Source organism: Canis lupus, chromosome 16 (assembly GCF_003254725.2).
Source record: "Canis lupus dingo isolate Sandy chromosome 16, ASM325472v2, whole genome shotgun sequence".
NCBI lineage: Eukaryota > Metazoa > Chordata > Mammalia > Carnivora > Canidae > Canis > Canis lupus.
Genome location: NC_064258.1, coordinates 11,585,081 through 11,611,896, shown reverse-complemented (window position 1 = coordinate 11,611,896; position 26,816 = coordinate 11,585,081). Strand labels below are relative to the sequence as shown.

The 26,816-nt window shown below is 42.2% G+C and overlaps 1 protein-coding gene across 1 annotated transcript in view; it reads left to right on the top strand.

Moving 5' to 3' along the window:
* The first annotated feature begins 12,880 nt into the window (after positions 1–12,880).
* Positions 12,881–26,816, top strand: part of LOC112670489 (adenylate cyclase type 1) — a 106,698-nt gene continuing 92,762 nt past the window's right edge. The window contains exons 1-2 of the mRNA XM_049095269.1: positions 12,881–12,891; positions 15,202–15,593. Coding sequence (XP_048951226.1) covers positions 12,881–12,891; positions 15,202–15,593 — 403 coding nt within the window. The remainder of the gene's footprint in view (positions 12,892–15,201; positions 15,594–26,816) is intronic.

The window sequence follows — 26,816 nt, the reverse complement described above, 5'->3', positions numbered from 1 at the left end:
TACTACTACTACTAGTAAATAACACACAGAGTGAGCATAAAGGTGGACATGCAGGCCTGCTAGACCTGGCTGGAGACCCCCTCCCTCGTGCCTGTATTTGTCGTCTTCCCCTTGTGCTGCTGCCTGCAGAGGTGCATGACCTCCCAGGGAGGGAGAAAAGGCCCATGGAGAAGCCACCCTGGCTCCTGAACGACCCCGTGAACACGTTCAGTCTCCAATCTGAACAGCCACTCAGTGCTGTCAGGTGGGGCAATCTGTGTTGATGCGATACTGACATTGGAGGAGTCACTTGATAATTCAGCATAATGGAATAGACTTACCAAAGGCGGACATCTCCAAGTAACTGAAATAGTTATCACTCTAGTAGCTTGAAAATGACTGATGGATGCCTGGCTGGCTCAGTCCATAGGACGTGTGGTTGTTGACTTCAGGGTTGTGAGTTTGAGCCCCATGTCGGGCACAGAGTTTACTTGAAAAGCAAAGAAAACACAAGAATTTAAAAATGTCCAAAGTCAATAAGGCCCTAACCATTGTGAGGCCTGAGGCGGGATGGATCCTCCCACCTGCTCCTTCAGCCACTGAGCCCTGAGCACAGATAGTGCCAGAGCTGATAAGCCGACCAGATGCTCCCTCTCGAGCTCATGCTCCAGCGGGAAGATGGACAAAATATGGAGCAAGGTCATGAATGAGAAGGGCCATTGCTCCCTAGAAAGAGAGCCTGGTGCTTCCCTGGGTCCTGAGCTCCGCAGGTGAGGCTGTGATAAGGCTGTGCTGCAGGGACGTGGGGACGTCCTGAGCCCTGCACATGTCAGGGCATGCAGCCGGGCAGAGGCCACAACGGTTCAGTCACTCGAGGCAGAACTTGGTGTTGCCAGAGTGGCGGTTCGAAGGGGGGCCCGGGGGCCAGAGGAGGGGAGCAGCACAGAGGGGAGGAGGGGCAGGGCCCTGTCCTCTCACTCTGAGACCACATTTCCCCGCCCAGTGGCTTTCCCAGTGTCAGGGGCCAGGGATCCCGCAGGACGCAGCAGGGCTCCGGCCAGAGCCTTCCAGGGGGCGGAGGCTGCTGTCAAAACCGAGGATGGACCTGCTTCTAGGAAACTGGGCTCTCGGAGGGCTGGGGGTGGGATTCAGTCCACACCGCAGGCCAAGTTCCCAAACCTGTGGGCTGTTGTCCCCGGAGGCCAGGGCCTGAGCAGGGACTGTGTCATGGCTCAACATAGGGCCTTGTGGCCCAGTGTGGGGACCCAGGAAAGACGTGGGCCAGTCTGAGAGCTGCTGGGCCCCGAGCTGTTACAACCAAACTCTAGAAGTGGCTTCGGGTCACGTTGCCTTTGCTGCGGGTGCAAGTGTGTCATCAAGTGCAGGCCACACTCCAAGAAGTTATGCCAATCTGTGAGATTCTGGGGCCAGTCGTGCACTCGCTTTTGTCATTGTTCCTTCAACATAGATGCACTGAGGCCCGAGACACCAGGAACCGCAGAGTCATAAGTGCTTGCTCTCAGGACCCGCAGAGACACGGCCCCTCTGGCTCCTAGAACCGGGCGGCCGGAGTCCGAGTGGGCAAGGGGGACAAGCCGGTGACCTGTGGGGCGGTGCACGTACCGCACTTCATCGCCCACCGCAAGGGCTGGCTGTCTGTCACTGCACACAGGTGAGGGAGGGGCCCCTGCCGGGCGGGAGGAAGGACCCATCTCAGCGAGTCACGGCCTCCCCAAACAGGAGATAAACACCTGGGAGAGGCTTGCTTCCACTCCTCCGTATTCAGAGGTTTTATTCTCGGATTTCATACTTGGAGTCCCCGTGGACGGGCCCGAGCACCGCCCTGCACACACCTTCCCCTCCAGGGCTCTGCCTTCTTATTTCCACTCATGCTGCAAACAAGTGTTCTTTTCCCGATGGATTAGTGCCGCATGTTCACAGTTCTGTGCTTTTGGTGGGTGATTCCGCTGCCTTAAAGTAGCCCTAATGCTGAAATGTGAAGCTCGGGAAGGGTGTGAGGTACACACAGAGAAAATAGGCAAGGTAGGTAAGCTTCCTTCAGAGTCCAGGTATAATGCTGTTGGCAGAGTTCAGCGTTAATCCATCATGTGTATTACACGGGGGTCTCTAAGCGGAAACGCAAATGAAACAAGATTATATATTGAGGTGTTGACCACACTGTCCTAACCCTGTGTTTCTTCTAGGAGCAATGGTTCAATTCAATCACTGTGACTGGCTCTGGAACCCCCTGCAGTGTCCTGCTCTTGTGTATTGTGACGGGTTCGGTTCCTGGGTCCAATGGTTGAGGCTGTGCTACGTGACTTCAGGACTATTTCCCTTGGGTGGTCTCTTCTATGATCCTCCCGGTAAGAGCTGGTTTTTATTCAGTCTTTTCCTGCCAACACATTCTTACATGTTTATGGCTTGGAGGTAGGTTAAAATAATGAAGCCTTTATTCCATGATTTATCCTCTATTTTTATATATTTGAAAGATGCTAATTTCACGGTTGGTATTTTGCACATCATAAACTGTCATAGTTACTCATTTGTGAATTTGAGAATTTTTGTAGTTTTTTGTATACAGTTTGGTATTTTTTGATCCATTGCAATGTTGGTGAAATTGTCATGGTTATTCTCTCGTTTTATATTTTAACTATTAGAAAAGATTTATATTTTTTCTTTTTTTTTAAAATTTTTTTTAAATTTATTTATGATAGTCACAGAGAGAGGCAGAGACACAGGCAGAGGGAGAAGCAGGCTCCATGCACCGGGAGCCCGATGTGGGATTCGATCCCGGGTCTCCAGGATCGCGCCCTGGGCCAAAGGCAGGCGCCAAACCGCTGCACCACCCAGGGATCCCAGATTTATATTTTTTCTATTAGTGATCTCACCACTAGATATACTGAGTTGTCTTCTGAGAATTCATTAAGATTATGCAATGAAACCCCATACGTGTTTTAAAGTTTAATCGTATTGTATCATTATATCCTTGATCTCAAACTGTTAGCAGATTGAGAAAAAAGTACATAGTGTGATTTGATCAAATGCCGTGTTTCCATCGCTCTCGCTCACTGTGTCAAGCAAGTGTGGTTCACGGTTTCCCTGTTTACTCGTCACTTTAATTTTAACTTTGTTACACTGCTTTATTCTCTGTCCCCTGCAGCTTTGAGGTTCCCTTTGTTTTGGCCCCCCCTTTATTTTCTGGTCTTTAATCTTTGCATATTATTTCATTACCTTTCTACTATAACTCTTACATCATTCCACTAATGCTCATGCCTCCTTCTCTTTGGATGAAGCACTATAGCAGCAGACTGTTTGCGAGCATCACCGTCGTTTCAGACAACTCTGGGCTTGTGTCTTCGTTCTGTGACTTAGGAATTGTGAGGCCTTTGGCAAGGAGCTTAGAGTTTCTATGTGTAAAAGGAAGTAATAGTAATATTTAGTTCAGAAAGTTGTGAAATTTAAATAACGTGTCATAAATTTTTGAACACTTAGCATACTACTCAACACATTACCTAGAAGGTTTTTTTAAAATGTGATTCAAATATACTATTTTCCTCCAGTCTCCCTCCAAACCCCAAATGGCCAGAACTTGATTTTCCCATGTTGTATTTCTATACAACCTATTGTTCTTTTGAAGGCAGTGTGTCTTCCCAACCCCCACCCCCCGCCACAGCTGCTTTTGTGATTTTCTTTTTGTTTTTCTGTATTTTGATGATCATGTGACCTGTATGTGATGCATGCCTGTGTGTATATGTACACGCTTGTGCTGTGTGTGCCTGTAAGCGCACACGTGTTTTCATTCTGCCTCTTGAATATGGGAGTTGGTGTCTTTCTGCAGTTTGGGATCCTTGGCTGTTCTCTCTCTGGATGTTGCTTCTGTCTGTACCTCTTTTCCTGGGACCTCAAGTACAAGTATGATGGGCCTTTTGCTGTGGACCGTGTGTCTTCTGTTCTTTTCATTGCTTCTTCTGCTTGCTCTTCGGTTTTGGTATTGTCTGTTTGCTCTGTCTCAGAACCCACCAATCTTGTCCTTTCCTATGCCATCTGAGTTTTCTGTTAAGTCATCGATGAATGCTTGATGAAAGATAGTTTATTTTATAGGTCTAGAATATCCATGTGATTTCTTCATATGCATTACACTTTTCTCATTCAGTTCTCCATTGATTGCATCCACTTTTGTCCGTCTTGTTATCTGTTTGTCTTACCACGATGATCTTACTTACTTCGCAGTCTTTGCTTATTTTCATTCTGAATTATTGGTTGCATTTTCCTTCCCATATATGTTTCTGGTAATTCTTTGGACGTGTGTCTAACATGGTGAATGAAAGAACATCAAGGGTCAGATGGTTTATTTGGTTGGTCGATAGTCCCTTTTTCTCTTTGGTGCATTGAGCTGGCCTTCAGTGCCCCTGTAATTTGTCCGTTTTTCCCCTGTGGACACTCTGTGTTTTGATTGAGACCCACTAGTCAGAAGCGGGCTCTTTGTCCTCAGCACTGGAAGGCCTCACAAGCACTATGCCAGTCCTTTCAGGGATTTCGAGTGTCATACTTAGTCCTATGCCCCGTGCATCTTAGTCATCTGGCACCTCCCACGTGGGTGGGTCTGGGTTTGTGGCAGACCCCTTCTTGCTTGCAGAGGCTCATCCCGTAGGTGCTGCGAGGCCACAGTAAGCTTTGCTCGGTCTTGTCCCCTTCACCTCCCACCTTGCCAAAGCACACGTCCTGTGGGAATGTCAGCCTTGCATCTGGGCCTCCTTGAGTTTCCAGTGTGTCACTGTATGGTGGTCATGATTGATGCTGGTGTCCTCTTCTCCCAGTGGAGCTGATGTCCTGAGCTGAAATTGGCAAGTGGCCTGGGGACAAAATGGTGCCCCGTCATCAGCCTCCTCAGTGAAGGGCTCTCTGTCCTCTGCACAGATCCGTTACCTAGTTCTGGTCATCTGACAGCTTCCTTACTATCGCTGGGAGCACATTTGTGCGTAATCAGCCTTTTCTGGTTGTTGGGATGGAGGCTTTGGCTTGCACCATGTATAAATCTTCTCAGGAAGTGGAAGTCCCCGATTTAATAAAAAGCTTAGAAATTGTGATTTGTTAATATCTTAAAGATGGTAGTGAGCTAGTTCTTGGTAACTGATGATTCACGTATCGAATGCCCCATTACTGCTTTTTGAATTGGATGCAGAGTGTGTTCTTCACTGTACACAAGAATGTGTGAATTTTTTTTTTTTTTTTTTAGATTTTATTTAAATCCAAGTTAGTTAACATATAGTGTAGTATTAGTTCAGGGGTAGAATGTAGTGATTCATCAGTTGCATATAACACCTAGTGCTCATCACCTCACATGCCCTCCTTAATGCCCATCCCCCAGGTACCCCATCCACCACCCACCTCCCCTCCAGTGACTCTCACTCTGTTTCCTACGATTAAGAGTCTCTTATGGTTTGCCTCCTGCTCTGTTTTTATCTTATTGTATTTTTCCTTCTCTTCTCCATGTCCATCAGTTTTGTTTCTTAAATTCCACATATGAGTGAAATCATATGGTGTTTGTCTTTCTCCGATTGACTTATTTCACTTAGCAGAGTACCTCGAGTTCCATTCATGTTGTTGCAAATGGCAAGATTTCGTTCCTTTTGATGACTGAGTAGTATTCTAGTGTGTGTGTGTGTGTGTGCATGTGTTTGTGCGTGTGTGTGTGTGTGTGTACATACATAACATCATATATACCTACACCACCTCTTCTTTATCTTGGTGAAAGTCTGGGTTATAGATCTTTATCCAAAGTATGAAAAAATAGTGATTTGAAGGGGTACATGCACCCCAATGTTTATCTCAGCAATGTCCATAATAAGCAAAATATGGAAATAATGGGTAATTTGTAGCTATGTTCTTGAAACCACATTTGAGTAGCATTAAGAAAAATTCATATAGCAAATTATAGTCATAATTTATTTCAATGGTTAATTTTAAAAGATCCTAAATTTTGCTTATTTGAACTATTTTTGAGGCTTGACTTAGATGTAAGATTCTCCATAAAGTTGACAGTAGTTCGGTTTGTTGAAGAGTAGTTAATAAGATTTTATCCTCTATCAATATGGATGGAACTGGAGCATGTTACGCTGAGTGAAATAAGTCAATTGGAGAAAAACAATTATATGGTTTTACTCATACGTGGAATATAAGAAACAGCACAGAAGATCATAGGGGAAGGGAGGGAAAACTGGGAAGAAATAAGAGATACTTTTAACTCTGGGAAACTCAGGGCTGCTGGAAGGGAGGTGGGTGGGGGGATGGGGTAACTGGGTGATGGGCATTAAGGAGGGCACATGATGTGATGAGCACTGGGTGTTATGTGCAACTGGTGAATTATTGAACACTACATCTGAAACTAATGATGTATGATATGTTGGCTTACTGAATCTAATTTAATTTTTTTTAAATCTAATTTTAAAAACTAGCTAGGAAATTTCTTTTACAGTTTACTCAGTATTTACTTACAATTTATATAGAAAGCTTCTTCATATTAGTGTTAAAATGTAATGTTCAAAATGTGATAAACACAGCATAGAAACTTTGGGAGGGATGAGAAATACATCCATGATCCTGATTCTGGTGATAGTTCATAGGCATACATATATGTCAAATCTTACCAAATTGTACACTTTAAATATATGCAGGTTTGTGTATATTAATTAAACTCCAATAAAGCAACTGGATACACAAAGTTAATGTATTTAGAGAAGAGCACAAAAATGAAAGAAGAGAACATAAATTTGGTGTAATGAAGTAAGTATGTTTCTTGGAGAAATAAAATGGCCATAATTCCACTTTGTCATGCAAAGCAATAATATAATGTTTTATTAGGCCTAAGAAAAGATCTTGTAGATAAAGCTGTATTATACTTCATTACTACAATATATGAAGAAAAATTACTGAACACATGCAAACCCAAAATTGCAAGCATCAGAACTTGCTGAATTGCAATATTCAGGATATGTCTGAATTCAGGAGCATAATTTTGAGAAATGTTACCATCACCACTACCTGTGGAAAAACACAAACACTGATGACTCTGAGTTGGAAAATGTGTTAGAAGAATTAGCCTATGAATATAAACAGGATTTAGAAATTCCTTAACTAATTGCTTTCAGTTATAATTCCTTTTGTGGTATATAACAAAAAGCTATGCCTATAGAAATCCAAGAGAGCTTTTTGAATAAATATGAAATTAAAATTACGTATTAGAAAAAATGATATACACACACCCTTCATACAAATAGTAAACCTATGTCAATGTTTTAATCAACTCATTAATGAGGGAACCTGCTGGGTGACAATGCAGGTTCTGGAAGGATATAAGAAAGTGGATTAATAAGTGAAAGAAGGAATTCTAAAAATAAGATTGTCAAATTGGATACAAAATTGATTAATGAACTACAAGGCAATAAATCCAAACCTTTAGGGTAATCTTTTCTGTAAACACAAAGTATAACATCTCTCCTCATCAGTTTTCTATAAATTATTCTGTAACTTGATAGAATTGTAGAAAGAGGTTCCAAGTCAAGCTGCATTATATTGTTAGGGGCCGAGGCCTCTTCAGTGGGCTTGTGGGGCATTAAAATGTCATGCAAGCAGCTTTCTGCCCAAATTCCAAGTTTTAAATATTCCTGAACATTGGAGAGGCATTGCAACCATATAAGCCACATGTTAACAAAATATTTTCTGCCAACAGTTGGTTGGCTTCTTGGAAGCTGTTGACAGAGGCTTGTTTAGTGAGGTACTTGGTAAGAAGGATTTTTTTTTTTTCTGGCTAAAGAATAGTTATTTATTTATTTTCCTTTTTTGACCAGTTTATTTCACTTAGCATAATGTCTTCAGTTTATCCATGCTGTAGCATATGTTAGAATTTCCCTCCTCTTTATGACTGGATAATATTTTGTTATGTGTATTAGCACATTTTGTTTATTCATTCATCTGCCATTGGTACTTTATTGCTCTGACCTATGACTATTGTGAATAATGCTGTTATGAACATGGATATACAAATATTTGAGTGTTTCCTTTTAAATCTTTTGGGTATACACCCTAAAAAGGAGTTTCTGGATCAAAGAATGGTATTTTAAAGATTGGATTTTAGTAAGGAAGAAGGAAAGCCATTGGAGGGTTTTGAGCAAGGTGGTGACATGATCTGGATGTGTTTTAGAAGGATCCCTTTGGCTTTGTGTGGGGATGAGATTCTGGGGACCAAAAGGGAAGCCACCAGACACATCCCAGAAATCCATGCAGGAAAATGTAGCTCACCCAGAATAAGAGCCCAGGAAAGGTGAGAATTGATTGGCCTCTAAGGTGGAGCCAAATAGATTTGCTGACATATTTCCTATAGTCACACAAATGTAAGGCAAATATCCCAACTTCCTTTGGTTAGAGATGTTAAATGTTCAATAATGCAAAAGGTTATTTCCTGGGAGTATACATGTTTCTGATGCTTGCAGAAAAGAGGATCAAGATTCCAATGGAAGTATAACCACAAAAATGAGCTGGGACCTAAGGAATCATCTAGCCCCACAGGTGACAACCTACAAGGCTTGGCCATTGAACTCTTAACTCTTAACTCTTAACTTCCTACTTTGCTGGTAACTCTTGGCTTTGGGATGATCCTTCCTTTCACGACTAGTTATCAGTGCTCATAGAGTCTTCTCATCCTGACACCTGACACAGCCCATCCAGGCAATAATCACATAACAGAGAAGTCTCCATAAAGGTCCCAATCCACACAACAGGAGTCCATATTCTCTTTCCGTTTACAGGTGCTGAACTGTTTACAGAGAACTGTAGTCATATTGCATGTGAAGCTTACAAACACTTTGAAGTGTAACACATTAATAGTTAAATTGCATAACGTGGTAGCAAATATTATACAGCATTACCATGTCATTTGTATGTTAAATAAAGTTACTGTGATATCTAAAGGAGATTCCACACATATTCAGGTGGCAAATGTCAAAGTGCCAGTACTTATAGCCTTAGAAAATGACCTAACACTAGTTGCAATCCTTCCCATAATTTTTCCAGCTATAAAATCTATTTACATTAAGTCTGTTCACTTTCAGATATGAAGAAGTCCAGTGTGGTCTAAGTTACATATTCAATCATATGTCCCATTCAAAGCCTCTCTCCTCTTCCAACTTTAGCTCTGTCCTAACACTATCTCTCCCTTCTTCTTTTTTTTTTAAAGAAATTATTTATTTATTCATGAGAGACACAGAGAAGCAGAGAGAGAAGTAGGCTCCATTCAGGGAGCCTGATGTGGCACTCAATTCCAGGAACTCAGGATCACGACCTGAACCAAAGGCAGATGCCCAACTGCTGAGCCATCCAGGCATCCCATTACCTCTCCCTTCAATGATTCTCACCTCCTGCTATTCACACTCTTGTGCAATCCCCACCCACACAAAATACCTCTGACTTCTATAAGGGTATTGCAGAAATGATGGCATATGACTTTCAAGGCTAGGGTATAAAAGATATTTTGGCTTTTGACATGTGCTTTTGACTTGCTTGCTCTCAGGATGCCAGCAATCATGTCTTCTTTTTTTTTTTAAAGGATTTTATTCATCCATTCATGAAAGGCACACACACACACACACACACAGAGAGAGAGAGAGAGAGAGAGAGAGAGAGAGGCAGAGGGAAAAGCAGGCTCCATGCAGGGAGCCCGACATGGGACTCGATACTGGGTCTCTAGGATCATGCCCCGGACCAAAGGCAGGCATTAGACTGCTGAGCCACCCGGGCTGCCCCAGCAATCATGTCTTAAACACACTCAATGGAGAGTTCCATGTAGTGAAGAACTGAGGTCTCCTGCCAACACCCAGCACCAACTCACCAGGCACATGAATGAGTCACCTAAGTAGCAGATTCTCCAGCCCCAGTCAAGCCTTCAGATGACTGCAGCCCCAACCAACATCTAGACTGAGCCAGTCAAACATCCACTTTATTTATTTGCTGCTTCTGGCTTCTTCAGGGTCAAATTAGATGAAGAAGGATCAGAGAAGATGGGACTAATTACTTACCTAATTGGTGCTATTGCAATTTGGCTGCCAGTGCATCCCAAAGACTGGTTCTCTTGTTAGGACTCAGGTTATGAGTTATTTAAGAGGCTCTACTCAGACCCTAACCTGGGCAACATACTGTTTGCCTCTGCTCTTAAAACACCATCCCCCCTCAGCAACTGCCCATGGTGGAGGAACTCACAGTCTCCTTTTGCTGAGATCCCCTCATGCTAGCAGGCTTCCTTTTGGGACAGCCTACTTATAAGATCACCACAAACCCAGTTATCACTTTTGACATCCATTTAACCATTTAACACATGTAAACTTGCAATGCAAGGTGGTGGTTATGTAGGCAGCTCCCCCATTGCCTTCTACTTTAGGAGAGAAGGAAGCACTGGTTTCTAGGCTCATGGATGCTCCCAGATTCCAGGACACACATATCAAGCTCTCCTAAGAACCTTCTCGCCAATCTATACACCAGGCTTCATTCATGCTGAATCTAATGAGTTTTTGCAGTTCATTATCAACCAGCAAGGGAGGGAAATGACCTTTTCCCCTTCTTGTAAAGACCCCCAATCTTTTGAAATTATATTGCTGAAGCTCTCTTCTTTTTTTTTTTTTTTTTTTGCTGAAGCTCTCTTCTATTGGCCTTAAGGCGAGTTAGTAATCCTTCCTTCTTGTGGCTTGGAATGTAGGAAAAGATCCTCAGAGACTATCTATCTCTATTGGAAGCTTGCATAACAGAACTTAGAACTACAGTCTGGTTTGCCTTCAGAAGAGGGTTGTACTCCTACAATAACGCCTATAATTTATTGCTCTTGCTCACTGGTTGGTATGTTAATTCAAATGTAAATGGAGTTGAGGAAGACACACATTGAACTTGGCATGTTTCAGGCAATTCATAGATATCACTATTACTGTTTTGTGTGAGGAGCCAGACTGCATAGTGGGTTCCTTTTACAAGAAGTATTGATTCAGTTTCAAAATGTAATAAAAATATATAAAATACAAAAATAAGATTTTGTCTTATAATCATGCTACCTTTATATGACAACTAGACTTTTTGTATTCTTGTTTTTTCCATGTTTGTCCTTTCCAACTTTGGAAAAGTACCTTTGGGAAAGGAAAATGCATAAAATTTTAAGTCAGACGAATCTGGATTCAAAATCTGTTCTCCCACTTGCTTATTAAATTAACCTCAGCTCTCTGAGCCTCTTGTTATTTCAAGACAATAATGTTTATTTTGAAAGATTTTTGTAAGGATAAAAGATGAGGTAAGTGCTTAGAATAGCATCTGGGAAAGAAGCACTCAACAATGTGCAGCTAGTACCAGTTATTGTCATTATGAACATATACAAAGTTTTTATACAGTTGAATTATAATGTACGTTGATTTTGAGTTCTAATTTTCTTATTTACCTAAACTTGTTTCAAAAGTGTTTTCTGAGATGCCTGGGTGGCTCAGTGGTTGAGCATCTGCCTTTGGCTCAGGTAGAGATCCCAGGATCCTAGGATCAAGTCCTGCATCAGGCTCCTGCAAGGAGTCTGCTTCTCCCTCTGCTTATGTCTCTGCCTCTCTCTGTGTGTCTCTCATGAATAAATAAATAAAATCTTTTAAAAAACAATACAAAATGTTTTCCATGACAACCATATTTTTTGTTTTAATGACTAAAATATTCCAGCATATTGATATTTTATAATTCATATGCATTTCTCTATTCCTTAAAATTTAGGGTATTTTTAGCTTAACACTTTTTTATTTTTGGCAGTTTCAAATTATGTGCTATCAACCTCTTCATACATATAGTCCTTGTTTCTTATTTTAAGTTACTTTTCTGAGACAAAACTCCAGTTGTGGAATTACCAAAGTGGGTCAGAGTGCATGAATATTTTTATAGTTCTTGATATGTAATCCCTACTGGAATATAGGGCACTGTTGAAATTATTTCTTTCCTGTGAGACCCTTCTGTTGGCTAGGCATTCTCTGGCTCAGTTGTACATTTAGCAGCAATAGCTGCCAAGGACAGAAAGCACCACAATTCCGTAATAGGTTCTGTCTGTATCTGAGGACAGGTTGGCCTTCAAGTATGATTGGAGATGTCAGATGCTATCACTGAATGGAGCTCCTTCCGGGGAAGATCTAAATTGAATTGATGCAGATACAATTTCTTGGTGTGGTTTCTGGCATGTGCCATGAATTGCCCTTGTGTACCTACAGGGAAGTAACAGTGAGGGAGAGGTAAGAGATTGGATTGGAGATGCAAGCAGGAATCAGATTGTGCAAGGCTTCCAGGCTTCTAGGCTTGATTTTATTCTGCACATATTATGGACGAATTGTGTCCCCCTCCAATTCGTATGTTGAAATTCTAGTTCTCAGTGTGACTATATTTAGAGATAGAGTCATTAGGAGGTAAGTAAGGGTGAATGAGGTCCAAGGGTAGGGCCCTAATCTACTAGGACTGCTGGTCTGCTGAGAATGAAAAGAGATCTCTTCCTCTCCATTTCCCTCCTCACATTACAGAGGAAAGGCCATGTGAGGATTTGGTGTGAAGGCAGCAATCTGCAAGCCAAGAGAGCTCTGGCCAGGAACTGGATCAGCCAGCACCTTGATCTGGGAATTCTAGCCTCCAGAACTGTGAGAAAATAAATTTCTGTTGTTTAACCACCCAGTCTATGGTACTTTATTATGGCAGCCGAGGGTGACTCATCCAGTGTGTCATAGTAAGTTATTGAAAGCTGTGAGCAAGAAAATGATGGGATCTGATGTGCAGCCAAGAAGCTGCTACCACTGAAGCAAAGCAGCAGATGAAATCAGAAAGGTGAAAGAGTTCTAAATTTATATAAGACCACATGGGACCAATGTAAGGAGGGTTTTGAGTAGAGAAATAATGGGACTTGACTCAATGGTTGAATAAATTATCCTAGTTAGAGGGCCCAGCAAGAAGAGAAGCAGATGCAGTGGCCATCAGGCAAGAAATGGTATGGTCTAGACCAGAGAAGTAGCAGATTTGGCACACCTACTCCATCCTCGGGGCTCAAATCCATCACCAGCCTTTTCTGCTGAGTGGCAAGTCCCATACTTGCACAAAATGAAAAGCAAGCTCCAATAGTACACTTTCAACATTTCGGTCATAACTGTATAGCCACTGCCTAGTGCCTAATGTGTATGAAATATTCAATAACTATTTGTTGAATGAATAAACTAGGAAAAAAACTAAAAAAATAGCCAGAAAATCATCACCACTGAGGAAAAGACTATGTTTAACCAATTATCTGACCCTGATAATGGTATAAATTCTTCTGGCAACATCTCAATTGTTGCCTTTAGATTCCTATAATATGCTCCTAGCTTCTCCTAATAACCAGCATGTCCTAGTGGTTAGTGTTTTGGTGTGGACACTTTGATTTCTAACCTGATGCCCAGACTTTTTTTTTTTTATTTTATTTATTTATTATTTATTTATTCATGAGAGGCACACAGAGAGAGAGGCAGAGACACAGGCAGAGGGAGAAGCAGGCTCCACGCGGGGAGCCCGATGTGGGACTTGATCCCGGGTCTCCAGGATCACGCCCTGGGCTGAAGGCGGCGCTAAACCGCTGAGCCACCCGGGCTGCCCTTTTTTTTTTTTTTTTTTAATAAATTTATTTTTTGGGATCCCTGGGTGGCGCAGAGGTTTAGTGCCTGCCTTTGGCCCGGGGCACGATCCTGGAGACCCGGGATCGAATCCCACGTCCGGCTTCCGGTGCATGGAGCCTGCTTCTCCCTCTGCCTGTGTCTCTGCGTCTCTCTCTCTCTCTCTGTGACTATCACTAAAAAAAAAAAAAAAAAAGAAATTTTATTGGTGTTCAGTTTACCAACATACAGAATAACACCCAGTGCTCATCCCATCAAGTGCCCCCCTCATTGCCCGTCACCCATTCACCCCCACCGCCCGCCCTCCTCCCCTTCCACCACCCCTAGTTCGTTTCCCAGAATTAGGAGTCTTTATGTTCTGTCTCCCTTTCTGATATTTCCCACACATTTCTTCTCCCTTCCCTTATATTCCCTTTCACTATTATTTATATTCCCCAAATGAATGAGAACATACCCTGTTTGTCCTTCTCTGATTTGCTTACTTCACTCAGCATCATACCCTCCAGTTCCATCCACTTCGAAGCAAATGGTGGGTATTTGTCGTTTCTAATGGCTGAGTAATATTCCATTGTATACATAAACCACATCTTCTTTATCCATCATCTTTCGATGGACACCGAGGCTCCTTCCACAGTGTGGCTATCGTGGACATTGCTGCTAGAAACATCGGGGTGCAGGTGTCCCAGCGTTTCATTGCATCTGTATCTTTGGGGTCAATCCCCAGCAGTGCAATTGCTGGGTCGTAGGGCAGTCTATTATTAACTCTTTGAGGAACCTCCACACAGTTTTCCAGAGTGGCTGCACCAGTTCACATTCCCACCAACAGTGTGAGAGGGTTCCCTTTTCTGCGCATCCTCTCCAACATTTGTGGTTTCCTGCCTTGTTAATGTTCCCCATTCTCACTGGTGTGAGGTGGTATCTCATCGTGGTTTTGATTTGTATTTCCCTGATGGCAAGTGATGCAGAGCATTTTCTCATGTGCATGTTGGCCATGTCTATGTCTTCCTCTGTGAGATTTCTGTTCATGTCTTTTGCCCATTTCATGATTGGATTGTTTGTTTCTTTGGGTTGAGTTTAAGAATTTCTTTATAGATCTTGGAAACTAGCCCTTTATCTGATAGGTCATTTGCAAACATCTTCTCCCATTCTGTAGGTTGTCTTTGAGTTTTGTTGACTGTATCCTTCGCTGTGCAAAAGCTTCTTATCTTGATGAAGTCCCAATAGTTCATTTTTGCTCTTGTTTCTTTTGCCTTCGTGGATGTATCTTGCAAGAACTTACTGTGGCCGAGTTCAAAAAGGGTGTTGCCCGTGTTCTCTAGGATTTTGATACAAGTTACTCAATTAGCCGCGCTGCGCGCCCGGCGGCGGAGCTCCGCCCCCCGTGGGCGGGGCTAACGCAGGCGGACCCAATTAGTCCGTCCGTCATTAACAAACGATCCCTTGACCTTCCTAGAGGAGCGCCACGCACAGCAAGGCCCAATCAGAGGCCGCGGCTGGGGCGGGGGCGGGGCTGGGCAAGCGCCTTCGCACCTCCCAGCCTCTCGCCGCGGCCGGCGGAGCCTCGCGGGCTTGGGCAGGCCCCGCCCCCTGGCCAGGCGCGGCGGCGATTGGGCGGCGCGCTCCTCGCCGGGGCCTCAGCTGCGGGGAGAGGGCGGGCGGGGGCGGGGGCGGGGCCTGAGGCTGAGGTGGGCCGGCGCTGGCGGGGTGGGCGGGGGCCGGAGAGAGCGGCGGGGACGCGAGGGCGGGCTGGGGCGCAGCCTTCCCGGGGCGAGCAACGTCCAGAGCCGGGGCCCGAGCTGCTGCCCTGCCTGCCCGCGCCCCGGCGCTACCTCATGCTGCCCGCGCCCGTGCTGGGCTCGGCCGAGACCCCGCCGCCCGTCCCCGCCCCCGGCTCGCCGGTCAGCGGCTCTTCGCCGTTCGCCACCCAAGGTGAGAGGCGGCCGAGGTGGGCGCGCGGGGGGGAGGGGAGCCCGGGGCGCCCGGGGAGCCCGAGGAGCCTGAGGAGCGGCCCCCCTCCGGGGCAGGAGGCGGGCGCCCGGGTGCGGCGCGACCCGCTGTCACGTCGCCGCCGCCGGGGGTGCGCGGCGGGGGAGGGGCGAGGAGGAGGGTCCGCGTCGGCGGCGGCGGCGGCGGCCGCGCGCCCCGCGAGCCACTTCCCCGGGCGCCGAGGGCTTGGCGGCGGCGGCTCCGCGTTCTCCTCCGGGGCTGGAGGAGCGCGCCCCGCACTCTGGAAACCTGGGCTGGAGCGGGCTGCGCCGCGTCGCTCGGCTGCTTGGCCCGCTGCGTCCGGCTCACTGCTCTGCCCTCTGCCTCCCCCGGAGCTTTGTCCCGGTCGGTGCGGCCCTCATCACCCGGTTCGGACCCACGTCATTTGAGCCGGGGGTGGTGGGCGGTGGGTGAAGACGAAGCGACGGGGACTTTTCTTCGGGGAGACGCGTGGCAGATCCGGATGCTGTTTTCTGTCCTGCACGTATGTTTCGGCTTCTTTGACGCGTCTCCCCGATTTCTCTCCCTTCTGCCGGGACGGAGGGACCCAGAGAGACGGTATGTGGTTGTGTGTGTGTGTGTGTGTTTGCATTGGAAGGTTTTCTTTCGCAACGGTAAAGGGTAAAGAGAAATAGAAGGGAGTGATTTTTTTTTTGGGGGGGGGGGGGCGGGCGGCCCGCAGGATTTTCTTGTATTTTGTAGACGACAGCTGGGTAATGAGGACGTTGCTGTTCTCTTTGGTGGTGCATTTGTTACTGGGTAATGAGACTTTCGACAGGTCGTTCCCATTGCGAGCGTTAACAGGTTTGAGACCTTTAAAAAGTGAGTCAGAGTAAGCGCAGTAAGCATCCTAGGAGAATGAGGATTGTAAATTGCGACTTTGCGGATTCGGGAGCACCTACCTCCTTTTCAAAAATAGAGAGTAATTAGAAAGGGAATGATGCGTTTTTTTTTTTTTTTGAATGATTCGTTTTTGATGTATACTTTCAGAGGGTCTGGTTGATTAAGTTTGAGATAAAATGCTAATTAAGTAATTGAGCCTATGTTAAGGGGTATATGAAATCGGTGCTATAGACAGACAGTAGTGTTAGACTCTGCATTTGATTCTGTGTTTGGAACAGTATCTGGCCTAGGGAGCCAGTTTTCCAGCGGTCTCTCAGTTTCTGCAGGTCGTGCCAGGGAGGTACTGTGACTGCCCTTTGTTTCTGTTTTTGAAAGATGTTTGTATAAGGATCAGCCTTGGAAGATAGAGATAGTGTCTTCCACCAGAGCAAAGAGCAGGCATGCGTGTGGTCCAGTGTGATGTCCACTGGAGTTAAAGACAGGCATGCTTAGTACCCACGATACAAGATTGGGGTCCTCTAAGCTTAGGTTTCCTCTGGTGTAACACAATCCATTGCCTGTGCAGGTGTCAGCTGGCCCTTTGACCTTGCCTGGTGGGAACTGGGGTTCCGGGAAGGAGAGCAAAAATGTCGATGCTTCGGTTTATGTTAGCTTTGGCCTACGTTATTATTGTGAGTAGCTAATAAAGGTCCCTGGTCTCTCACCCATGAGTCTGCCTTCTACCATGGTAAGCTAGCTTGCAAATAGGCTGAAGTCTCCGATCTTTCACTCTTGTTTTCTCTCATGTGGCCCACCTGTTGGAAATTCAGTACAGGTGAAACAAATCTTAGTTCTTAATGTTTAGACACAGTCTGAGGTCTCTTTTATTTGAATTTTAATGGGTTAAATAGGCTAGTAGCCAATCGGGATCTGAATTTTGCCTAATTCTAGAATTAAGGTTTATCGTGTGCCTGGCCATGACATGGGGAATAAAAGCTCCGAAACTAAACTCTGAGACAGGTTTTAAGTTCCAGATTTCTCAAAATGTTCTATGCGATTCTAGTCTAAATATGTTTTATCTTGGTGTTTGTATTACCAGCAAGAATTCAAGAAAGCATATAAATTGGAAGGTAATGGTTTTGTTTTTATGCTGAGAAAGAGTCTCTAACAAATGATTCTTTAAATACACTGTTAAAAAGAGGGTCATTTTCTATAAATTAAAAATACTACCTATCCTGTATCTTATTAACTTAAATATGTTCTTCCTTCCTCTCTCTCCTTGTGAACTTACTCCAATACTAGCTGAGATAAAACTTTAGCCAGCACATTTCATAAATAAATAGGGTTCATTTCATCATCTCTGTTCTTCATTCTCCTAATGAACTTGTGGGTACAGTCCTCATGGATCAAACTCTATAATACCTACAGGAGCTAAGCTAGTTATATGAGTTGGAGAACTATGAGTTGGAGGTTAGGAGTGAAAGGGAGGCAGGCAGCAAACTCAGCTCTTGCAGATTGTCATGTAAGAGAAGAGAGGGCCAGTATTTTTTTGTTTGTTTGTTTTAAAGATTTTATTTACTTATTCATGAGAGAAACAGAGAGGCAGAGACACAGGCAGAGGGAGAAGCAGGCTCCCTGCAGGGAGCCAGATGTGGGACTCTATCCCAGGACTTGGATCATGACCTGAGCCAAAGGCAGATGCTCCATCGCTGAGCCACCCAGGTGCCCTCAGAGGGCCAGTATTGAAGGGTATATATATATATATACACCCTTCAATATATATATTCCTATATATTGAATATCCTATATATTGAAGGATGTATATATATACACAAATATATACTATACTATATATATATAGTATTTCTTTTAATGAGAAGTCTGAAGCCCAGATTTTTGTGTGAGCTTTCTCTAGTATTAGATCATGGCAAGTAAATAAAAACACACACACACACACACACACACACACAGGCCCATTCTTTAGGCCAAACAAAACAAGTTTTGTTGAGGCCACAATCATGTTGCAGTTATACTCGTCCCTTTTAGATAGTGGTTTTCAAATTTTAGCTCTACTAGAGGCACTGGTATACTTATTAGACTTTTAGAGGTATCTGGATGGCTCATTTGGTTAAGTGTTGTCTACCTTCTGCTCAGGTCGTTATCTCACAATCCTGGGATCCTAGGATCGGAGCCCCAAAGGCAGGCTCCCTGCTGAGCAGGGAACCTACTTTTCCCTCTCCCTCTGCCTCTCCTCCCTGCTCATTCTCTCTCAAATAAAGAAATAAAATCTTAAAAAAAAAAATTAGATTTCTAGGCCTAGCCCTCCAGAGAGCCCAACTTGGCATAGTTTTAGAATTCTAGAGTATAATATTAAATTCTAGTGTTTCATTAGCTCAAGCCATGTTATATTCCAAAACAAAATTGATCATAGGAGGATTCCTTAGGAAATTAAGACCAAAATTCAGGGTATAGAATAATAGTTTTCAGCATTATCAAACCTGATATTTCTATAAATCATTTTTGGTGTTCTCTGTTACCCTAATTGGAATTCATAGAAAATAAATCTTCTGAAATGTTTTATGCAAAAGAAATAAAGCTAGTTTATAATGAAAAAGAATGTATTATAATTTATAAATGCTCAGATACAATTACAGTAACTACCAAGACCCCATGAGAACATGGGTCAAAACTGTCCTTTGATAAGGCTGCCTGCCAGTTGGAAGGAATGAGGATGAGTGACCACATGCTAAAGTTGGATGAGCTACCTCAGGTATGACTGCCATTTTCTTAGTGTGCAGTTATATCCAGGAAAGAGGGAAGGACGTAGAAAACAGATTTTCTTTAGGTACATTATAGGTACCTGAAGTCAGAAAACAAACTGGTCTTAGAGAAATGGTACAACATTGTACAATATTTTGTAGTGTATTCAGCAAAAGAGTAGCAAACTCTAAGCTGTTTTTTTTTTTTTTTTTTAAGCTGTTTTTAAAAGAGTATTGAGCATACCCTTGAAAAGGGTCACATTATTTATCCAGGGAAGAGTAAAAAATAAGAACCCATCAATTTTTTGTAGACTTCTTTACTAACTGGCAGTCTGTAAGATGTAACTGTCGATTTTGGGATTTGATTGCTTTGGGTTCTTGGTGAGAAGTGTAAATCACCTTGTGAGTACAAGATACAATGTCAAAGAATTAATAGTATTTAAGATTGATCCATATTGTCTACCAGTTTTATATAAAACAGTTCTATATACAATATTCACCTTGTTAATGGAAATCATACTGTTGTTTTCAATTTGTGGCTATTAGGAATAAAACTGTTATAAATATTTGTAGACAAGTGTTTATGTAGTATGTTATTTCCTTGGGTAAATACTAAAAATGGGAATTTCTTCTTTGTGTCATAAATGTATATTTATACTGGTTGTACTGTTTTGCATTCCCTCCAGCGATGTATGAGAGTTCCAGTTGGTTCATAATCTTTGCCAGTTTGGGTGTCGTTAGTCTTTAATTTTAGTCATTCTAGGATGTGCAAAGGGGAGTCTCATGGTTTTAATTTTCATTTCCCCGATGAATAACGATGAGAGTCTTTTCTTGTGCTTATTAGCTATTATAGCTTTTTGGTATAATTTCAGTTTGTCTTTTGCAGATTTTTAAAGTTAAGTAATTGGTTACATTATTGATAAGTAAATATTCTTTATATACGTTCTATATCCTGGTCCTTTGTTAGATACAGTTTTATACATATTTAACTCCTATAGCTTGCCCGTTCATTCTTTTCTTTTCTCTTTTCTTTTCTTTTCTTTTCTTTTCTTTTCTTTTCTTTTCTTTTCTTTTCTTTCTTTCTTTCTTCTTTCTTTCTTTCCCCGTTCATTTTCTTAATGGTGTCTTTTGAAGAGCTGAAGTTTTATTTTTTATTTATTTTATTTTATTTTATTTTATTTTATTTTATTTTATTTTATTTATTTATTTTATTTTATTTTATTTTATTTTATTTTATTTTATTTATTTTATTTATGATAGTCACACACACAGAGAGAGAGAGAGAGAGGCAGAGACACGGGCAGAGGGAGAAGCAGGCTCCATGCACCGGGAGCCCGACGTGGGATTCGATCCCGGGTCTCCAGCATCACCTCCTGGGCCAAAGGCAGGCGCCAAACCGCTGTGCCACCCAGGGATCCCAGAGCTGAAGTTTTAAATTTTGATTGCCTGATTTTATCCATTTTTTCTTTTATACTTAGTAATTTTTGCGTTTTTTTTTTTTTAAGATTTGTTTAATTTATTCATTCATGAGAGAAAGAGAGAGAGAGAGGCAGGCAGGCAGAGACACAGGCAGAGGAAGAAGCAGGCTCCATGCAGGTAGCCAGACGTGGGACTTGATCCCAAACCCCCAGGATCACGCCCCGGGCCCAAGGCAGGCGCTGAACCGCTGAGCTACCCAGGGATCCTCGTGTGTGTGTGTGTGTGTGTGTGTGTGTGTGTGTGTTTGTGTTTGTGTGTTTAAATATTTTATTTATTTATTCATGAGAGACAGAGAGGCAGAGACACAGGCAGAGGGAGAAGTGGGCTCCATGCAGGGAGCCCGATGTGGGACTCGACCCCGGGACTCCAGGATCACACCCTGGGCGGAAGGTAGGCGCTACACCGCTGAGCCACCCAGGTGTCCCAGATCTCTAGATTTTTGTCTGATTTTTCTTAGAGATCTCACCAAGTTAAACTATCAACCTACTTGCATGAGCCCTACATTTCTTCCTAAAACCTTGACCCCTTTTTCAAATTTACTCCTGTATTTTCAAGTACATAGTAGACCAGTAGTCTCCAAAATGGGATATATGTGTCCCACATTACGAGGTAACATAATTTATTGAGTTGAGGGGAAAACATTAGAATTTAAGTTAAAGTACTTTGATAAGTAGATTGTCATTAATAAGCATTTCAAATGGCTGCATTTCACATATTGTATACAAAGCATTCTAAGAGTGGGGGAATTGAGGCTGCTGTAAGTCTAAAAGTTACTTTATCTGAGTTAGGAATATGTGTTCACTTGTCACCTGTAGTACCAAGGATTACATGCCTTAGGAAGTGGAATGCATATTAATCCCCATTTGCCCTCTTAAATTAAGTAGTTCCTTGTGCTGCACAACCTGTCAAACTGTACACAGCTGCAAGGGAAGTAATAGGATTTCTATACTGCAGACCCTATTGTGACACTCCCCCCTCCAATCCACCCCTAGCTTGCTCGTGCATACACATACATACGTATTGTAATACAATTTACATGTTCTTGGATAAGTTGGCTTATGGGTTGTAGACTCTGATTTTAACTAAAATGACTGAAAAATTGAAGATCATGGTAGGCCATTATCAGGACCCGGACATAAAGCCCTGGGATCTCAGTTCCTAGGGAATTCCCATATGGAAGCCACTCATGAAAGCGCCTCAGTTTCAGCAGCCTGGAGAGTCCCTTAGTTATAGGTTGTAGGGTATGTGTAATAATTATAAAAAGTGATCCTTAACTCCAATTAATAGCATAGAGAGTTGTATTTAAGTCTGTCATCAAGGTTGGATGCTAATAGCTCAGCTCCTCCCAAGTTTAGGAAAATATGGAAAGCTCCTCAGGGCTCTTCATATCTGATGACTTCTTTAGTGTTATGTAGAGGGATAGATACTTGTCATTTCCTGGCACCTGAATATGCAGTCAGTGGTAGATTAGCCAGCAAGATCTCTATTCTATGGAAAGCTGTAATTGTTGCTGTTCCGTTGTTTATTTTATCAGGTATATGGAGTTGATGGAGTCTCGATTTTCCAACCAGCCCTAAATTATTTGAATCTTTGAAGTCTCAATTTTTTTTTTTAGCTATGATAAAGATAATACTAATTTGTAAGCTAACAGCATTAGAGTGGTAGAACTGATACTTCATAGGCTCTTTATCAGTCTTATTGTGAGGTTAACATAGGTGATTTTCTAACCAAATCTAATAAGTGCCTAAAAGTTTCAAAATTACCAAAAACCCTCTTTGAAATTGACATCCTCTGAATTAATGATGAACTATGCCTTAAATGTATATTACATCTTGGACCATTAGAGGATAGTGGTATGAAGCTATCATGACTAGCAAAACATTTAAAAATATTTTGCCCTGATTTTGTTCTTTCAGAATGTCTTGTATATGTGATTTTTTATATACAGGGTACTGTAGTACTATAGTATATACGCATAATATATACATAGGTGCATATTTAAACACCTGTGTTTAAAACAACATGTGAACATAAGTGTCAGCTGAATTGCCTCAGTGTTTTTCCGTGTTTACCTTGTCTTTCAAAAATGGTTTTCATATCCTCTTCTAAGTTGTAAAAATACAGGATTCTTCAAAGAACTTTGTTCTTTTTTTTTTTTTTAAGATTTTATTTATTTAGTCATGAGAAACAGAGAGGAGAGAGAGACAGAGGCACAGGCAGAGGGAGAAGCAGGCTCCATGCAGGGAGCCTGACGTGGGACTCGATCCCGGGTCTCCAGGATCATGCCCTGGGCTGAGGGCGGCACTAAACTGCTGAGCCACCTGGGCTGCCCAAAGAACTTTCTTCTAATTTCTTCTAAAACACGTTGTCCATAGGTACTCTGGTCACAATACAATAAATTTATTTATTTATTTTTATTTTTATTTAAAACTTTTTTTTTATTTACTCATGAAAGACAGGCAGAGACACAGGCAGAGACACAGGCAGAGGGAGAAGCAGGCTCTATGCAAGGAGCCTGACGTGGGACTCAATCCGGCGACTCCAGGATCACCCCCTGGGCCGAAGGTGGCGCTAAACCCCTGAGCCACCCCGGCTGCCCTACAGTAAATTTAAAAGTGGGACTCCTGGGTGGCTCAGCGGTTTAGCGCCACCTTTGGCCCAGGGAGCTGTACTGGAGACCCGGGATCCAGTCCCATGTCAGGCCTTCCTGCATGGAGCCTGCTTCTCCATCTGCCTTTGTCTCTGCCTCTCTCTCTCTCTCTCTCTCTCTCTCTCTGTCGGTCTCTCACGAATAAATAAAATCTTAAAAAAAAAAATCCCAATAAATTTAAAAGAAAAATGTCATATATAGTAATTGGGATTTATAACTACTGGAAGGTCTTTATTTTATCTTCCTTATGAATGAATAGTCTTTCTGGGATCTCTTGACCGTCTGTATTCAACATTAAGGATAACCAGGAGAAGAGCCTATAGCACATGACATTAGTATCTGCCTTTTGTACTGGTGCATGTTGATTTATATTTCTTCTGTTCCTCATCTTCTAGACTTGACTTGTGTGTCACATGCCTTAACTTGCTTTTACTAACCTCAGCTCATTTCCCCACCCATCTTTTGGTATTAAGGCTTCCATTCCATTTCTCTGACCCTTCCTTTTTGGTGTCCTGTTGTCCTCCCTCTGTTTCTTTCTCTTCTACTCTAGAGATTAGAGTGAGGAGATCACCTAGCACAAGGCCTTAGGTATTCGGATATGTTACGGGTGTGTAGGATGGAAACCTAGAAAGGACACTGAGAAGAGGTGGGAGAAATTCAGGAAAATGTAGTGTCATGGAAGCCAAGCAAAGAAAGTATTAACAAAGTGGTAGTTCACGGTGTCGCATTCACTCAAGTTCAAATAAGAGAGGCCAAAAACATTTTAGTGTTAGAAACATGACAGTCATGCAAAGCATATTTTGATGGAGAAGTAGTAGGGGAAACTCTGTTGGGGTTATACAATGGGTAGAAGTAAAGAGATGTGGATAGTTAAGACAACTCTAGAGAAATTTAAAGGAATTATGCAGTAGTTGGAGAGAGAAATGGAGTTATTGTTTATCGCCTTTTTGTAAATGGGAAAGGCTTAAGCATCTTTGTTATATGAAAGAAGAGTTCAATCAAACGAGCTATCAAATATACCAAAGAAGGGATTTGTGAGGTGTTCTGAGAAAGCAGGATTGATTGACCCAAGGCATAGATGGAAAGATTGGTGACTTTGAATAGAAGGAGAGACATTTTGTTACGAACAGGAGAGAAGGTAAGAGTAGGTATACATACACACACACACACACAGAGAGGGTTTGTCTACATGTGTGCAAAGTGGATTGCATTTCCCAGTAAAATGTAGTATGACTGCAGATCTTGTTGAGGCCCACTTGCTACTGGAGATCGTACATTTATAGTGATACCTGTCTGCCTTACAGTGCCACTCAGCACTCTCTGAAAAAAAGCAAAGTATTTTAGGGAGTGCTATTCAAAATGTGGTCCAGAAACTTCTAATAGGGTCTGAAATGAGATCGTTTGCCACAGGAAAGTATGAGGGAGCAGGGACAGCCTGGTTCCTGAGATTCTTAGAAATATTCAGGAAGCGAACAGAGCCCCACACTGAAAAGAAATTGCTGCAAATAAAAGTTGTTGAGAGTAGGAACTTAAGGGTAAAGAGGAGAAAAGACACAGATACATGTGGGAGGGGGCACTGGAGGAGGCAGATCTCAGAAAGTATTAGGGAAGTGGTCACACTTAAGTACCTTAGGTTTGAATACTTTGTGGTAACCATATAAGAGGAAACCTTTGAACTCTGAATCTAGGAAAGCTATCTCAGTCTGTTTACAAATCTTACATAGGAAACTTAAAAGTATAGGAAAAGCCATCCAACTATAATAAGATTTATAGAAGGTATTGTAATTTTATGTCATTGGAAGATAGTATAAGAAAAAGGACAGTAGTCCTCTGAATAACAGATCTAAAGAAGTGAAGATAGCAGTATACTTTGTCTTAAAGCACAGATATAATTTCTACAAAATAAGCTGGAAAAATAAAACAGTATGTTATGAAAAAACAAAATAAACTGAATTAGAAAAGTTTGTAAATGAGCTCCTATGTTATAGGAGATCATGAAAAACTGACAAGACTTGAGGAATGAATGAGAAATATTTCAGAAATGAAGATAAACCAGAAAGTTCTTGAATGAGCAGACACTCTAGAAAGTACCACAAAAGAAAGAAATGATGGAAAAAGACAAGTGAAAACAAATCAAGTAAAGAGCTGAAAGAAATTCATAAAGTGACAAGAAGATCTTATATGCATGTGCAATAAGTATATGGACATTAATAAAAGTGCCCGGACTGACAAAAGAACAGGAAAAAAACAAAAACAAGAAAATGCTGTTAAAAGATGAACATCTGTATTATAAGGGTTCATCATGTGCTTAGGAAAATTGAAACAACAGCCACCACTGAAATGTGTTCTAGGGCTTTTAAAGAAAAAAAAAAAAAACTTTGGGCACCTACACAAAAAGACTACATCACTTAGGTGGAAAGAATGCCAGATTATCATTAGACTCTCCAGCATTAGTACTTAAATCTGGAAGACTGGAGTAAAGATTTTTAAGATTTTTCATAGAAAAAAAATGTGAATTGAGGCACACATCCAGCCAACTGATGTTTAAGCATAAAGACCACATATAAGAACTTAAAAGTATTGTTCCTATGAGCCCTTCCTAAGGATACTAGATTTTGTTGCATTTTCTCACTTTGGTATGCTTGGTGATATATATATATATATATTTATTTTACTTATTTGGGAGCAGTGTAGACATGACCCTTAGCCCCAAACATAGATTCTCTTTTTTAAAAGGTTATTTATTTTTTAGCTTTACTGAGATAAGATTAACATACAGTAAGCTGCACATATTTAAATGTACTGTTTGATGAGTTTTGATATATGCAAGGATAATCCCCTATAACTGCAGTATAATTAAATTAAGAGAATTTGACATTAGTACAGTGCTATTATCTAATTACATGATCTATATTCAAATTTGGTCAGTTGTCACAATAATGTCCTTCACAGCAGCTTTTTCACCCCCTTTGATGGTGGGGGAAATCCAGGACACAGATTGCCAGCACGTACTATGGAATAGATTTGTGGACAAGTTCCAGAGGGTGAATTTCCAGCAAATCCCACTGGTACAGCACCAAAGTGTGAGTGATGGCTGTTACCTTTTCTAACAAGGTCTGACTATTGAGCTCTGAAGGGAAAATTCTTCCTTGGGTACTCTGTCCTAGCCTTAGCAGTAGTGGCTATTTTGTATGATATTTATCACATCTGCTGCTGTTATATTCTTGAGCACTGTCTCAACTTCTTACTGGCCACTCCTAGTTATCCCAGTTCCTTGAGGTAGTTAATAATTATTTCTGTCAAATGTTGTTTTTCCAAACTTAATGTTTGATTTCTCTCCTTATTCATCATTTTTGGCAAAAGTAATGCGTCCCCTTCAGTGCTTTACATTAGGAAACCATGATGTCCTCTTGTCCCATTGCTGTTGTTTGGCTTTCATCACTAGTTTGAACTGCC